Source organism: Gracilinanus agilis, chromosome 4, assembly GCF_016433145.1.
Source record: "Gracilinanus agilis isolate LMUSP501 chromosome 4, AgileGrace, whole genome shotgun sequence".
NCBI lineage: Eukaryota > Metazoa > Chordata > Mammalia > Didelphimorphia > Didelphidae > Gracilinanus > Gracilinanus agilis.
The window spans coordinates 404890023-404907499 of NC_058133.1; the positions used below are offsets into that span (position 1 = coordinate 404890023).

The following is a 17477-nucleotide window of genomic DNA, read 5'->3' on the forward strand; positions in this document are numbered from 1 at the left end:
ATTTGGTGAATCAAATTCATACTATCAATTAAAAATAAATTTACCTATATGGAAACTTACAGGACATGCTTGGTTATCAATGTAGGAAGTTTCTGAATTAACTTTCTATGTATGGATAAGCCATTGATTATTTAGAGAAGAGACAGAAATTAGTACCTTATTAGAAGTATAGAAATGGAAACATGGATCCTGAAATCAATGCAGTCCCAAATAGACCTACTTTTACTAAACTTTTAATGGAGAAAATGAGAAATGTATAATGGAAGAGATACAGGAATTGAGTTACCCTTTCTCAAGGTCATTTAACTGTTGTAAATCATTTCTCATAATGAAGAGTTTCTAGAAATCATCTTGGTTGGCAACCCTCTTAATTTCCTTTCCAAAATGGACAGATGATAGTCATGTGCAACATTGATTTATAGTATATAGGTTCGGTAAAATTGTTTAGGTTAAAATGGTAAAAGATTAATGGCACCATCACCTTAAAAATAGCATTATGAGATCGAAGGAAAAAGAAATTTATAAAAAGCTCGACAGAAGTCCCAGTTAAGCTCAGTCATCTTGAGAACATTAGAGGTGAAACTGACAGCAACAAATAGAATCAGAAATAGAAAATACTGCTGAAGGTTATTTTAACATTGTTGTTTTTTTCGCCAATGACCCTGTAACAATGAAATTTAGATTTTACTATCAGCAATCTCCACTTGCTACATAAATAGAACTAAGCAAAGATTTGCAGATGGGAAGGACAAGCTAATCAGTAATTATCAGAAAGCATCCCTTAATCAGTGATTTTTTGTCAGGCACTGTACTAAATACTAGTATTACAAAGAAAGGAAAAAAAAGAAGCACTGTGTTGTTCTTGCCCTCAAGGAGCTCATATTCTACTTGAGGAAGCCACCTATAAATAATTTTGTTTATAGAGAATTTATGTGTGGATATAAATGTGGGTATATGCATTTATGTGTATGTATAATCTCATTTATATGTAAGTATTTGTAACTATGTAAGCATACTCTAAATTCAAGTTAATCTCAGAAGTAAAGCACTCTTAATGGGAGAGACTGAGTCTCAGAGAAAGCCTGTGAAGTCAGAAGGGGCCAGAAAGTAAGGAGAACATTCCAAGCACAGGGGACAGCCAGTGAATGACTTCTACTCCTCAGATCGGATTGAAGATTTCTTCCTTGTCTCTCCAATTTCTTTATGATGCAACCTTTTAAGCCTAAGTCATATGTTCATTTGCAACTAATCTTGGCATATGCTATCATGTAATCATTTAAACCCTATTCATTTTAGGGCCATTTTTCAGTTTTGCCTACCCTAGGAACAATGGTTTTTGGATTTAATATAACACAGATTACTGGGTTCATTTGGTTTAATAGGTTGCTTTTTTATAAAATCAATATGAAATCTTTTTTATGATTATTGCTTTTTAGTATTGATTATAGCTGTTATCTATCACTTATTCATAACAATTGTCAGATTATTTGACTTTTTTCTTTAAAACAGTGAAGACCCATAGTTTTCTAAGAATTATAGCATAATATAATGAAAAGGTTGCTGGATTTAAAATAAAGAGACTTTAAAATATTGAGGGTTCAAATTCTGCCATTTCCATTTACTAGTTAGGATCATGGGGCTGGCTGTTTCTTTAAATCAATAAGCATTTTTGGCTTACTATTTGTTGGACACTGTGCTAATCTCTAGACATATAAAGCAAAGCCAAAAAATCAACCAAACAACCATTCCCTATTCTTAAAGAGTACACAGCCTAATGGAGGGGACAAAATGCAAGCAACTAGTTATAAATTACAAATTAAGATATAGGTACAAATTAAAATATATGCAGAATGAATTGGCAATCATGTTAGAGAAATGGCATTCCTTAAAATAGGAATGATAATACTTGCATGATCTTCTTCATCAAGTTGTAAGGCTCGAATAAGACAATATATATGAAGTGCTTTGTGAATTATAATGCTCTGCAGAAATGTAAACTGTTACAAATGGGCATCATTAGGCAGTGAGTTTTTATAATCTTTGTTTTTTGCTACAGTACTTAATCATACTTGATATAAAAGGTGTTCTTATGTCTCACCAAGCTCATGTAGTTCCAATTTAATTTTTATCTTTCATAGAGACATATAACTAGTAACCAGTAACCATCAAATAATAATCCATCATACAAATACAGACATTCATCCTCATAGCTTGAAAAAACTTTATAAGGGAATATCCTATTTTTATCAGTCTTTGTTGGTGAAGAACAACTCCTTTGTTACTTTTTGCTTTTGTTTTCTATACTTTGCTTGATATCACCACTTAGTTTTTAAAAAAACCCTTACCTTCTCTCTTAGAATCAATACTAAGTATCAGTTCCAAGGCAGATGGGTAGTTAGGGTTAAGTGACTTGCTCTTGGTCACATAGCTAGGAAGTATCTGAGGCCAGATTTAAACCCAGGAATTCTCAACTCCAAGCTTGACTCTTTATTCACTATACCATGCAGCTGCTCCTTAACACTTTATTTTTAGAACATAAAATTAGATAATGTTTACTTAGGCAAACTATGATGCAGTGAAAACTACCTGGCTATTATTTGTTTCTCTAATATAAATGTATTTACTTTCTTTTTGGTCATGTATAGCCTTCTTATTGCCGATTTTTATTTCTTTTTCTTTAAAATAGCAGGAACTTTTATATATAGAATCATTGAATTTTACATTCCTTTTTTTTTGTTTTGTTTTTATCTTTAAGAGAATAATGCCTTGTTCCATTTGATATTGGATTCAGGCACAGGGGAATTAAAAGACAGACAAAATAATGGGTCATGAAGTATACTTTAAAAAATGGCAAAGTTTCAGTTTTATTGAATTTTGCTATAGAAAACCCTCTTGTCCTGATTTATTTAGGAGATTATTTATTCAGTGGGTTTTTTTTGTCTCTTTCTTTTAATTTCTTCTGTCCTTTTTTCATTTTGTTCTTTTCTTTTAACTTAGAAAGACACTTGAGAATATAAGATAAGATATACTTACTGAACATCTAGATATTTATAAACTTTTATTGAATATAATATTTCTATACAACAACTAGGATACAGGTTAGTATATTATGAGTAACATGTGAATAGTATAAATATTAAGAGCTGTAGGAGTGGAGAAACAACAGAGATCTCTTGATCAATGAAGTCTGGGCAGGTTTCACAAAGAATAGTATATGTACTACACCTTGAAACATAGATGAGAAGATGAGGGACATTTCACTGAAAACACTGGTGAAAAAATAAAGCCATGGCTGATGAAAGGTCGGGGGATATTAGTGTTTTGTAAGTAAAGACGAAATCTATCAACTATTCAATGTTTTAATCAAAATAGGTTATTAGTTGAAATGTAACCCAGTTCATTAATTTGATTAAGTGTGGTTTATTGGATAGAGTGCTAGGTATGAAGTTAAGAAGGCTCTTCTTCTTGAGTCCAAATCTACCCTCAGATACTCACTAGCTATTTGACCCTAGGCAAGTCACTTAACCCTATTGGCCTCAGTTTCCTTATCGGTAAAATGAGCCAGAGTAGGATAGAGCAAACCCTTCCATTATCTTTGTCAAGAAATCCCCACGGGGACAGCTGGGTAGTTCAGTGGATTGAGAGCCAGGCCTAGAGACAGGAGGTCCTAGTATCAGATCTGACCTCAGACACTTCTCAGCTGTGTGACCCTGGGCAAGTCACTTGACCTCCATTGCCTACCCTTACCACTCTTCTGCCTTGGAGCCAATACACAGTATTGACTCCAAGATGGAAGGTAAGGGTTTTAAAAAAAGAAGAAGAAGAAAAAAAAAGAAATCCCCACGTGGGTTCATGAAGAGTTGGATATGACTGAAATGATTAAACAACAACAGTTTCAAAAAAAAAAGGAATTATAACCAATCTTTATAACCAGTATCAAAAGCTTAAATTATATCTTTAAAGATACTTTTTATTAGATGATTTTTGATGTTCTTTTTAGCACTATGATCCTTTACCTAACTGAAAATCAAAATGTAGTCACTGAGCCCTTGAAAACCCTTAGGTATTAGACATAGTACCAAGGGCTGACTGGACTTCTTGGCTTGAGATATAAATGGAAGCAGGTCCAGGTCTGGTCTAGGAGGAGCACCAGCAGCTTGCGAAAGAGGAAAGAAGCAGCAATTTCTTAAACTGTACTAAAAACATTTTAAAATTTAAAACTAGAGAAAAAACTCTTCCATCATTATATACATAGATACATGCATATACACAAATCATACGTATGTATATACAGGTTTCTACATATATCTGGGCTCTCTCCACTTCAGTTCATTCTCCATTCAGACACTAAAGTGATTTTTTAAAAACATAAGTATGGTCATGTCAAATTGTATTTTGGGGGGCAGCTGGGTAGCTCAGTGGATTGAGAGCCAGGCCTAGAGATGGGAGGTCCTGGGTTCAAATATGGTCTCAGACACTTCTAAGCTGTGTGACCCTGGGCAAGTCACTTAACCCCTATTGTCTAACCCTTAACACTCTTCTGCCTTGGAACCAATACATAGTATTGATTCTAAGGTGAAAGTTAAGGCTTAAAAAAACACAACAGTATTTCTGTCAATTAGCTAGAACTTATTTTCTTTCCCCTTGCCCTCCTAGACCATCAGGTAAAAAAAAGAAATAGAAAAACTTTGATAAATATGTATAGTCATATGTGATGATATTATACATAATATTGTCAAACTAATGACAATAATGGCTTCTTATTGCCTCCAGGAAAAAATACAAAATGCTCTGTTTGGTTTTCTGAATCCTTCATAACCTAGACCCTTCTTACCTTTCTGATCCTCTTTCTCCTTAATCACAACATATATTCTTTGTTATAGTGACATGGGCTTCTTGACTGTTCCAGAAACAAGACATTTCACTTCTTTTCTGTGGGCTTTCTCTGTCTTGTCCCTCATGCCCTAGAACACTCTTTTCTGTTATGACTTCTGACCTCCCTGGCTTGCTTTAATTCTCAACTAAGATCTTAACCCTTATAGGAAGCCCTTCCTAATCCCTCTTATTTCAAGTGCCTTTTCTCCGACAATTACTTATCTGTATATAGTTGCTTTGCATATATTTGTTTGCATGTTCTTTCTCCAATTAGATTGGAAATTCCTTGTGGATAGAGATTCTCTTTTTGTATCAATACATATAATATATATCTCTATATTTATAATATATGTATTTCTACACATAGAAAGAGCTTAATAAATGTTTACTGAATTGAATTGGCAACCCTTTGATTTACTTAAATATTATTTATTTACTTAAAATATCCATTATGTTGACCTTCAACCTTTTCTTTCTGATGAATGCTTGTCTTATTTCCTTGTTGGCATTGGCACATGCTTCCCTCTTATTGAAATTTTATTCTTTTTTGCCTCTGGGTATCTTACTTATTACCTGCAATTGAATTATCAAAGAGAATTTTATAACATAATGAATAAATTCCCTACTTGAAATTGGGTATACCTGGGTTCACATCCTACCTCTGGCACTAACTGTGTATTGTTGTGTAAGTCACTCTCTGAACGTGTCTCCTTGTCTTTAAAATAAATTTAATTATATCTTTTGTACCTACCTCACAGGATTGGGCCTTTAATGTGATACATTTGTGTGCTCACATCGCGAACATGAATGCCAGTCATTATTTTCTTAACTGAGGGGTGTGTGTGTGTGTGTGTGTGTGTGTGTGTGTGTGTGTGTGTGGTGGGGGGCTAATTTCTTTTTCTTTATGTGTGTTGGCCTCATGGTAATACTTCAGGAGCTCTTAAAGAGACTGAGGTTTCATTGCATCTACATAGTTTTTCTGCTTTTGGGACAAGTTTATGATATTAGCACATCTGAATTTCCTTGTCATATGTTGCCAGACTGGGTCTTTTCAGAATTGTAAGATAAAGGGAAGGAAGTGTCAGTTATTGAATTGGAACTTTTGGGAAAACTTTTCAAGTTGGACAAATTTTACATGTCTTGGTAAGGGAATTTCTTAAATGCATGATTATTCTTCAAAATTGAAACTGATTTTTTTTGGAGTAGATGTTTTCAGTAGTATCAGCTACCAACTGAAGCCATATTTTACTTAAAATAAATTTTACTTTTTTCTCTAAGGAGACCTCATTCCTATTTGAATTATCTATATAGAAAGATATGTTTGCTGCCAAGAATATTAACTCCCTTTGTATATAGTATTATATTACTTTACATTCAATATCTAGATGGGGATAGAGTTTCGGCATTGCAGTCTGTACTAATATTGACTTTCCTGAATTTACATAGCGGGAGTGAAAGTCATAAAAACTTGATGTGAGTATTCATAAATAGTGGGAAATGCTTTTGTAATATTAGACTCCTTAGAAATAGAAATCATTCCTATAATGAGTAAATCGTGAATTGTACAGTGGCGTTAGGATTTATAGACTATTCCTTCCCTTTAATATTAGGTGTTGGAGTATATCAGTCTGACCATGCTTTGTGGAGAATAGTTTCGTCTTTAGGCAGTTAATTTCTGCAAAGACTGCTGTATTTATGTGCCTTTTAATTTTTCCATTTTCTTAATTCCCTTCCAAAGCCTAGCAGGGCCTCTCCCTCTACCCCTGGTTGGGAACCATGACTTCACTGGCAGAATAAATCGACATCATTTACCAATAGATGACCCTTTTTGCCAAAGCCAGCCCTGTGCTTGTGTATTCGATCCTTTCCCCTCTCATCATTTCCAGCAAATTACATCCTTAATTATCAATACTCCCTTCTTCTGAGTTTTGAACAACTCCCTAGCAATAAATTCCTTCTCTGAAGCCTCCAGTGGACCTGTCTCACCAATCCATAAAAACGCTGTCTCCTCAGGCTGTCATTCTCCTTCCTTTCTCTACCAAACTCCTTGGAAACAGTTTTCTACACTCATTTCATCTGCATCTTTTTAAAAATTCCTTAACCCTTTGTTGTCTTTGAACCTATTGATTCAACTAAATCCTTTCTCTCCAAACTCACCAATCATCTTTCTTTAAAAAATTGTATTTTGGGGGGCAGCTGGGTAACTCAGTGGATTGAGAGCCAGGCCTAGAGATGGGAGGTCCTGGGTTCAAATCTGGTCTCAGACACTTCAAAGCTGTGTGACCCTGGGCAAGTCACTTAACCCCTATTGGCTAGCCCTTACCACTCTTCTGCCTTGGAACCAATACATACTATTGATTCTAAGGTAAAAGTTAACGCTTTAAAAAAAACAACAGTATTTCTGTCAATTAGCTAGAACTTACTTTCTTTCCCCTTGCCCTTCTAGACCATCAGATAAAAAAAAAAAGAAATAGAAAAACTTTTGATAAACATGTATAATCAAATAAAATCAATTCCTGAATTTACTGAGTCTCAAAAGTATGGCTTATTTGCACCTCAAATGCATCATCTCTCTGTGGAGGCGAGTAGCATGCTTTATCATTTCTCCTTTCAAATAATTGATGATCATTTGTATTCATCAGAGTTATCCCTTTTAGTGTTGTTTCATATTTTATTATAAGAAATGTCATGGACTACTCACTCCTCTGCAAATCTTCTTAAGTTTTTTTGAAGCCATCTATGTCATTATTTCTTATGAAACAATTTTACTCCATTACACTCAACTCATATTCTTATTTGTTCAGCTCTATGATGAGACATCTCATGGGTTTCTAGTTCTTTGCTACTTTAAAAAGGGCTGCTGTAATTGTTTTTTGTACATATGGATCTTTTCTTTCTGGCCAAGATTCCTCTGTCATTTAGTCTCAGTAGTACTATTAATGGGTCATAGGTTATGCAGTTTTCAAATTTTAAATTTCAAATTACATTCTAGTGGTCTAAGGATCTTTTACTTGCTTTATCAAATGATCTTTTCTCATTTCTAATCCTTCTCAAAGTATTAGCTGCATTTGAAACTGTTGAACTTATCTTCTTCTCCTGGGTACTTTTTCCTTCCTGGGTTTTCATGATGCTGTTCTCTCCTCATTTGCCTCCTATCTATTTGACTTCTGCATCTTAGTTTCCTTTGCTGGTCTATCATCCCAAATGTACCCCCCCAAACTATGAGTTCTATTCTGGGCTCTTTTCTCCCTCTATATTTTCTCTTTGTAGATTAATACATGACCTCTTTATTAGTTTAGTCACCCTTATGCAAATGATTCTATATATTCACCTGTATTCTTTCCCCTGCGCTCTAGTCCCATTTGCCATGGAAGGTTGTGAGTTTCCCTTAAAGTAACATTGAGAATAACTAGCAGAATAAAATTTCAGCCTATGCTTCTGAATCCATGCCTTTTCCCACTTAATTAGCATCCCAACTAAAAACAAAAGCTGGCCAATTATAGTTTTACATCTTTCTCTTTTATTACTAACTTCCACCAAATATTCATTTCCTGATGTGGCTACAAAATATATTAAATGATACAATTTTTCTTTTTCTGGATTTTTTCACTGCGGCATCTGCTACATAAAATGAAGTGCATTTCCATCAATAAGTCAATTAGTAATTAAAATACCTATTATGTACCATTCATAGTTATGTACCATTCATAATCATAATTACGTGTTTGTTAAATTGCTCAGCTACTTTTTATTTTCCTCTGACTTTATCTGATTTGAGTTCCCATATGGTATGGAATTATTTCACCTTTTTAAAATGCACTGAATATTTTTCATAATCCAAAAACCATTATGTAATTCTTACTGTCTTATATAAATACTAAAATCTAAAATATTTTATGATCCCTTTGTATTAGAATTTTTCTCCAAAAATAAAATTATCTGGAAGTAATAGCTAGATAAGATCTTAGAGGACATTTTGATTGATGACTTTGGGGGAAAGAGCTATTTTGAGCATATAAAAGATATATTTTTACTCCTAAACCACCTCACTGCCTCTGTCAATATATTAAGAAGAAAAAATATTCCTCACCTACGTTGTTCTTAAAGTCTTAATAGAAAATACTGTTTAATACATTTGACTTTCTGAAGTTTAATATGCAGTTTTCTTTGTGTAGCTCAAACTGACCCCATTACATCATCCTTGGATTTGTGTCTCAAGACCATGAAATCTTTTAGAACAGTGAGTTTAGAGCTTCCATTTAATTTTAAATAAACCTTTGCATACATACCATAGGATACCAATTCCTACCTAAAATACTAGAGCAGAATTAAAAAAAATACCCTAAAAATAAAACAGCCAGGGGGACAACTTGGTGACTCAGTGGAGAGTCAGGCCTGGAGATGGGAGGTTTTAGATTCAAATCTGGGCTCAGACATATCCTAGTTGTGTGACTCTTGGAAAGTCAGTTAACCTCCATTGCCTAACAGACTTTTTTGCCTTGGAATCCTACACAGTTTTGATTCTAGGATGGAAAATAATGGTTTTAAAAGTTATTTTTTAAACTAGTCACTTTATAGTTAATCAGTATAGATGAGGAAACAACCTGTTAGTTAAAAATATTCCAAATTATGTGCATATGAAGTAGGAGAATATTTAATATTGTATTTATTGCCTTTCTATGAATAATTGTTTCCTAAAGGTGATGGCCCCTGAATTAGACCTTGAGTAAGGATTACTTTTAATTACTATTACCATTAGGATCTTGTTAGATGAAAATATTGAATTGGTTAAAATCTGTTTATTATCTCATTCAGAGTACTAAAGATTTACAATTATTTGAGATCATATTATAGTTTAGTTGAGTCTTCTCATTTTACAAATGCTTAACCTGGTATTCCAAATGACTTGCTCAGTTTCATACTTTGAATGACAGAGGCAAGAGAAGATTGTGGTGCCCATTAAAGAATTCAGAGGAATTGACCTTGTGAATTTATTCTTGGACTTTCTTCCCATGTGAACTTGGGGAGAGTCACTTAATCTCTCTGGAGTTCACTGTCTTTAAAAGTAAGATGGAGTTGAGCTATTTTGGAGGTTGACATGATTCTAGTTTGTAACTCAAAAATACTGTTAACAAAAGTCCTTTCCCTCTAAATCCTACATTCCCCCATTTGCCTCTGTTTTTCAAAATTATGATTATGTCAAATTTTTTGTTTGTTTTTAACTCTTTATCTTCTGTCTTGTAATTGACAGGAAGTATCATTTCCAAGCCAGAAGAACAGTAAGGGCTAGGAAATGGGGGTCAAGTGACTTGCCCCAGGGCCCCATAGCCAGGGAAGTGTCTGTGTGGTCAGATTTGAACTGAAGCCTGGTTCTCTATCCATTGAGTCACCTAGCTTCCCCTCTATGCACACACCCCCTTTTTTTTTTGCCTTGGACTTATTAAAAAAAGAGAAAGGAAATTAGTTGTATTTTATGATTTTTAAAATACATAATGCATCCAAACTGAAACATGTGGGCGAGCATTTCTAAGCTTATATACTCTCAGATCAGTGAAGAAGAGAGTTTTCCTCTCAATCATATTCCTGAATAAATTAAACATATGTAATGTTTATCTAATTTTTCTTTTAATATTTATACCTCCTTGTGAAATGAAAAACACACCCACTTCTACATACAAATACAATCCCTAGACGTGTAGTATATGAACTTAGCATTATTTTCTCACTAATTAAAATAAAATCTTGTAGATGTAGCATGGACCTGATTGACTGTTTGGTCCAATGGAAAGAACACTGCTTTTGGAGTTCAAAGTTCTTCTTTAGAATTCTGACTTTGTTGCTTAGAACCTTTGTGACCTTAATCAATAACTTCAGCTCTCTCTGCCTAGATTTTCTCATTTATAAAATTAGAAGATTGGATGAGATGACATATGAGGTCCTATATAAGTTTATATCTATGATCTTGTCATCCTAAGATGAATCCTAAGATGCCTGAGTTAGCTCTTTTAAATGATCAATTATTGAAATACGTACAACTTTTTGGGGGTGTTGGTGGTGGTATTTATCACTGTTTTAATTGTTTATCATTTCCCATGTGATCTTTTAATGTCACAATTCTGTGTGACAGCAAATGATCAGAGTTTCTCAATACTGTTTCAGGTTACATATTTTGGGTCTTGTATATTATTATTTTGGTTTTTCTTATTTCATTTTTGCACTAGCTCTTAAACCCCTTTCCACATGACACAGTAGCATTCTATCATATTTAAATGTCATAGTTTATTGTCTCAATTACATTGTTCTCCTCCCAGTATTTTTGTTTTGTTTTGTTTTTTTAAAATCCTTAACTTCTGTGCATTGGCTCCTAGGTGGAAGAGTGGTAAGGGTGGGCAATGGGGGTCAAGTGACTTGCCCAGGGTCACACAGCTGGGAAGTGTCTGAGTCCAGATTTGAACCTGGGACCTCCTGTCTCTAGGCCTGACTCTCAATCCACTGAGCTACCCAACTTCCCCTCCTCCCAATATTTTTGATGTTAAAAAAAAGTACTTTTAATGGAATTTGAGTATGTATGGGACCTATTTTTCTCTTAACTTTCTTTGAAAAATGTTCAAAAGCAGGGTTATTGGTTCAAAAGATAACTTAAAAAATAGAAATGTGGGAAGGGAAAATGAAAAAAAGAAGATAATATTTGCTTACCACAATTTGTAGTCAGATATTTTATAAGCATACAGTGGTAAAAATCAACATTTTTATTCAGTTTACCCAATCAACAGTGCCATCGATCAGGAGACTAATAGAATGTAAGGATCATCTTGTAGGCATATACTATTTCCTGGAAAAATAATACAATATAATTTAATAAATATTTTAAATTGCTTGTTGTTTAATGCATTATGCGATACTCTGTAGTTTGAAATATGAAGAACAACAAGGTCTCTATCCTCAAAAGATATATATTTTATCAATAGGTTAAGACAATGACAGAAATAAAAATAACATAAGTTACAGTGTTAGCTATGAATGGGAGATATCAGAGTGTCATTTCATAACAAAAAGAGTAATTATTGGCTTCCTGGGATTAGGGAAGACTTCAAGAAAAGATGGCATTGGAGCATAGCTTTAATCTAAAGGAGGGATTTCAGTAGGTAGAGATGTTAGTGAAGACTTCTTTGGAATTTGAGGTTTGCCATTGCAGATTCATGGAAATGCAAAAGGGTGGGATGATGCCTTTGAAAGGTCATCTGATAGCATATTGACCAGGAATAGGTCATTATTTCCTGAAAGCCTAATTTAGCCTGCTGCCTCTTTTTGTTTGGCCTGCTAACTAGCCATGATTTGTCTTTGGGCCTTTTATGGTTAATAAATATTATAGCCAAGCTGTTGTGGTCAAACTAAAGCTGCTATGGGTAAAACTATTTTGTAGTCGGTGGATAGATGGCTGAAAGCAGTTTGGTATACCCCTGACAACTATTTATTATCAGGAGAGGAGGGATAGGAAAAAGGAGTTTAGGAAATAGGATAGGAAATCTCTTGATCCTTATACTATGTCTATAAATCTAACTCATACTAAAATCTATCTAATAAACTCCAAAATATAACTGCTTTTCAGTTTCTTCTTGCCTGACAAAGCAGGCCTCCTTAAACTATTTTTACAATCTTAAATTAATATTCTCTAACTAAACTATGCTAATTAATAAAATCTTCTTCTCCTTAACCAAGTATCAGAAATTCAAACAATCAGTGGTGGAAACTGTCACAGTTGACAAAGACAGTGCAGCAGCTCTCTCAGAGTTCTGAGAAAAAACAGCAGCTCCCTCAGTAACAGACTTCTTCTCAATCTAGTATCACAGATCCAATTCCCCAAACCTAACCTGCCAGTTTCTCTTGACAGAGAGAAAACTGATCCAGCACCTTCAAAATCCTCTTAGACTGAGGCCAGAGCAAAATGAATTTCCTAACTGATGGTTTCCCTGTTTTATGGTTTTCTCTTAAAGAGATGGAATTCAATTCTGTCCACTAATGCCTCTTAAAGAAACAGAGGGTGAAAGTGTCTATTGCTCTCTTTTAAGGAGACAGCGTACAAATTAAAAATCTTCCTCTGACCTAAAACTTTTGCTCCTAATGAGACAGAGTGAAATTACGAAATTCCTTATAACAGAACATATGAAAACAAGTAGTAGGTTGGATATGGCCCACAGACTGTAGTTTACAATCTTGAGAAAGACTATTTAGAAGAGTAGGTACAGATGGAAAGATGATATGGGACAAATTTTACCTTTTATGTATCTTGCTATTGTACTTCATTTCAAGCCAGTATGAACTGATATATTTTCAAATTAAACCAAACCAGTACCCAGTTGTTGAATCCATGTGTTTTGTGGCAATTCCCAATGTAATTCAGGTGGTATATAGAATTTCATTTTATTCTTTAAAATTTAAGTTACAAATATGTGAAGGCAAGAAAAAAGCAATTGGAATTAAACTATAGGATTCCAGAGAAGGGCAGAGGGAGCTTTCTGTTAACTAAAAAGCATTGTTTTAAAAGAAATGGAAAAAAAAAAGATAACTTGAGTAACCCAATGGTCTCTGCCCTGATTATTTGTATGATACCATCATCAAAGGAAATATTGTTTGAAGACAGTCAGTTACCACTTGTAGCTAGAAAAATTAAAAATATACCTTTACCATTCTTGATTTCCTCTTAATAGGAATTGTTAAAGAACCATATATAAGAATCGATTTAAAAACTTACTAAAGCTCCTTATAGTTTTTGACAAAGTAGTAGCAAAGGGATTTTGTGATGTGTTATAGCTTAGATTAAAAATGGGAAATATTGGAAGCAATTTTCATTTCCAAATGTAGTTGATTGATTGAATATTATAATAATGTTTAGATTCTGTGTCATGGTCTTTATCAAGTGAATGCTGAAATGAAATGGCTAAGTGTTTGCAAATTAGTTTGAATATTTAATATTATGTTAGGATATTTATGTGTACAATTTTGCTTTATCAATTGGACTCTTTCTAACAATTTGATTTTAGTAAATATATTCTCTCAAATTGTTAATGTATTCTGCAACAAATCACTTTGATTTGATAAAAATTTAAGCTTATAGAGGATATGAATTGTTTTATTTTACTTTTTACTTTGTATTCCTAGGACTTAGCACAATGCCTACTATGTAGTAGAAACATAAAATCCTTTTTTGTTGTTGTTGATTTTAGCATATATATGCGCAATGTTCTCTCTTTAGAATAGTATAACATTTTATATATTTCTTTTATTTCTGCAGGCAACTCCCATTCAGCAGACGGTAACAGATCAATATTCATCTGGAATTAGATCAACACCTCTCCCTGTTGATTATCTTGTTGAAATTAACAAAGTTTTGCTCTCCATGGCTGATGTTGAACTATTACTCAATTCTCCAGAACTCAACACTGGCATCTATGAAGATTTTTCTTTGCAGGAAGATTCACTGAAGGTAAATCTCAACATTATATGTAAAGAGAAGCAGTAAAATGACATATTAAGATGGCAGTTGATTTAAGTGGCCATGTATATTTGATCTGCAGCATATAAAATGGCACCAAAAATCAGTGGTATAATAAACATGTCTTTTTTTTGTATCTCTTTGATGTAAATATCATGATAATTCCTAAAGCTTTATAAGTAAAATTAATATCTATGTACAGAAACTTTGCAATGTTTTGCAAATTTAGGGACATATTATAAAATTACTTATCTGATGAATGCGTTTGGTAGTCAGTTGATGTATAATGTCATAGGTAACATTAAATGCCATAATTTAATGGTTCATAGTTATCTGTATGGACAGGTCAGAAGCATTTTGAGGTTTTTTTTAGCCTTTTTTTAATAGGGAAAATAGTTCTTTAAATATTTGCATATATCTCTAATGAATTTATGGTATCTTGAAATTGCTAATATTATATTTCACGAATCGCCTAAAATCAGTAATTGTTGATAATGATTAGAGCTAAAATTTTTGACACTTTTCAGATCTATAAAACATTTTACATATATTATCTAATTTGACTAGCACAATAGCCCTGAGGTATTATAATCCCCATTTGTATAGATGAGGAAACTGAAACCAAAGTATATAAAATGAAGGTCAAGTAGCTACCATGCAACATTCAGAGCAAAAATGATAGTAATTGATTTATTAATTACTTACTGTGTACTATGCATCACATTAAGTGCTGAGGACATATACATATAAGAAGGACATTTCCTGCTCTCAACTAGCTTAAATACTAATGGTGGAAGAGAATACATAAATGGGAAGACAAATGAGTGAGTGTGTGTGTGTGTGTGTGTGTGTGTATGTGTGCACACATGTGTGCTTGTTCGGAGGGATGGGTAGCATGTAGTAGCCTGAGGAGATGTCTGGGAATGGGTGTGGAAACCTTGTTCTGGGCAAGATCAGACAAAAAGTTTGTCCAGGCTGCTGGGCTTCCTTGGAATGGAACCCAAGTTTCTCTTGGAAGGATTGGAGGGATGAAATGAAGATAATGGTCAGGTTCCAGATTGCATGGTGAGGAAATGACTGAGGAATGTACCTATAGTAATAGAAGAAACTGGAGTATATTATATTAATTTTTATTTTTGTTAGCATTCAATTGCACATACTATGGAGAAATCCATTTCAAAGCTAGAAGTTCATAGGGTTTTTAATCATTGACTTATAGGCATGGAAGAAAATTTAGAATTTATTTAACCTTTAACTAGCCAAAGGTTAATCCATGCTTCCCAATTTCCAATCTAGTCTTTTTCTTGCAAAGTGTTATACCAGAGATGATTACATTGTAATTTATACTAATTACAAACATTTTTTGTTATGAAGACTCCTAAATCTAATTTCCTAAATTCAATGTATTAAGTTACTGAGCCAAGAAATTTTAATGTCAGTAAATTTCTGCACAGGTTGGATATATGAACCATCCCATTGACGAGGTAAGATGGTATATTAACTTTTGCCTCAATGAATTTTATATGTGTGTATATAGAGAATATACACACACATAATATATATATGTTCATATATAGGATAATTATATATGGACATATATCTTAATTCCTTTAAGAATTATTCTTCAAATAATTATCATCTTCTCTATTTCCTTAACTTATGATTTTATCGTGTTCTTGATTTTTGCTTTGTTTTAAAATGGTATATACTAGATATATCTTCCCTCTTCTACTCTTCCCTCCTACCCCTATGGATGGTAATATTGACTGTACTTTTTAGACTAACAATAATGATTTCACATGGCGGAATATGTTTGATTCCACATGCATGAGCAACTCATTTGCTTCCTTGCTAATCCTCCTCTCCCATTTATGCATTCCTTTTATGCTTCATATATGTTATGAACTCTTTTAGGAATGATAGTGCTTCCCAGTTGTGCCTTTCATTTGGGCCCCCAAGATTAATGACCATAGCTGTTTTCTTCTGAATTTTTCTGTTTGCTACTGTTTCTGTTTGGTTATCTGTACTATTTCTCTCTCTCTCTCTGTGTGTGTGTGTGTGTGTGTGTGTGTGTGTGTGTGTGTGTGTGTGTGTGTGTGTGTAAAATAAACNGTGTGTGTGTGTGTGTGTGTGTGTGTGTGTGTGTGTGTGTGTGTGTGAACGGGAAAGAAAATTAAGATTTCGTTGGTATTGGAAACTCTGAGCAAACCTACTCTGCAATACAAATTAACATCAGCTTTGTAACTTAAAGTCTTAGGGAGTTACCAGAGAATATAAGAGGTTAAGTGATTTTTCTAGCTTTATAGAGCTAGTCTGTGTCCAAAGTGGGGCTTGAACTCGGGTCTTCCTACCTCTCAGGAAGGCTCTCTACCCACTATACCATGTGGTTTCTCTTTGTAATATTGAAACTAACTGCTATAATTTCTATTTTTTTGAATTCTTTGTGCTCATTTGAATTCAACTGGAGTCTTTTGGTAAGATAATATGAGAGAAATAATCTTTGATCTTTTTAAAAAAATCAAAACAATCTCTTTTCTGACTGTGTTGCATGGTGTACCATGATTATGAAATATAATGTCATTCCAAAGCATAGCTTTTGAGGACATCATTATTATAAGGCTCAAAGTCCTGACTTCATAGCAGGGTTATTATTATTATTTCTTGGCTGTTTTGAGGGAATGTAAAAGGAAACTAATTTTGGATAGCTGAAGCAGAGGTATGTGGTTGGTGGCCCTATTCTTTCTCATACCCCCCCAATGAAAGCAGTTTGTTGATTGCTGTGATTTTGTTAGTAGAATTTGGCACAATTTTCTATTTAATGCTAAAGGTCTCAGAGCTAACCTCAAATGACTGTGGCATGCTTTTCTACGTTTCTTTATGTTATGCCTGCGTCATAGAGCTGCTATGACTCAACCTCAGACCTGTATTTAGCTCCTCCATTTGAAAGTGGTTATTTTTATACATAGGTCATCTTAATAGCTGTTTCTGATTTTCTGAAACTCCATTTAGCCAGTTATAATTGGTACACACTGGCTATACCCTAATTCAAGAAATAATTTATATTAATTTTATAGAGTATATATATATATATATATATATATATATATAT

The 17477-nt window shown here is 33.6% G+C and overlaps 1 protein-coding gene across 1 annotated transcript in view; it reads left to right on the plus strand.

Annotated features, from left to right (window-relative positions):
- UTRN (utrophin) overlaps positions 1 to 17477 on the plus strand; it is a 674836-nt gene that overhangs the window by 281708 nt on the left and 375651 nt on the right. Inside the window, exons 40-41 of the mRNA XM_044675452.1 lie at positions 14168 to 14359; positions 17335 to 17390. Coding sequence (XP_044531387.1) covers positions 14168 to 14359; positions 17335 to 17390 — 248 coding nt within the window. The remainder of the gene's footprint in view (positions 1 to 14167; positions 14360 to 17334; positions 17391 to 17477) is intronic.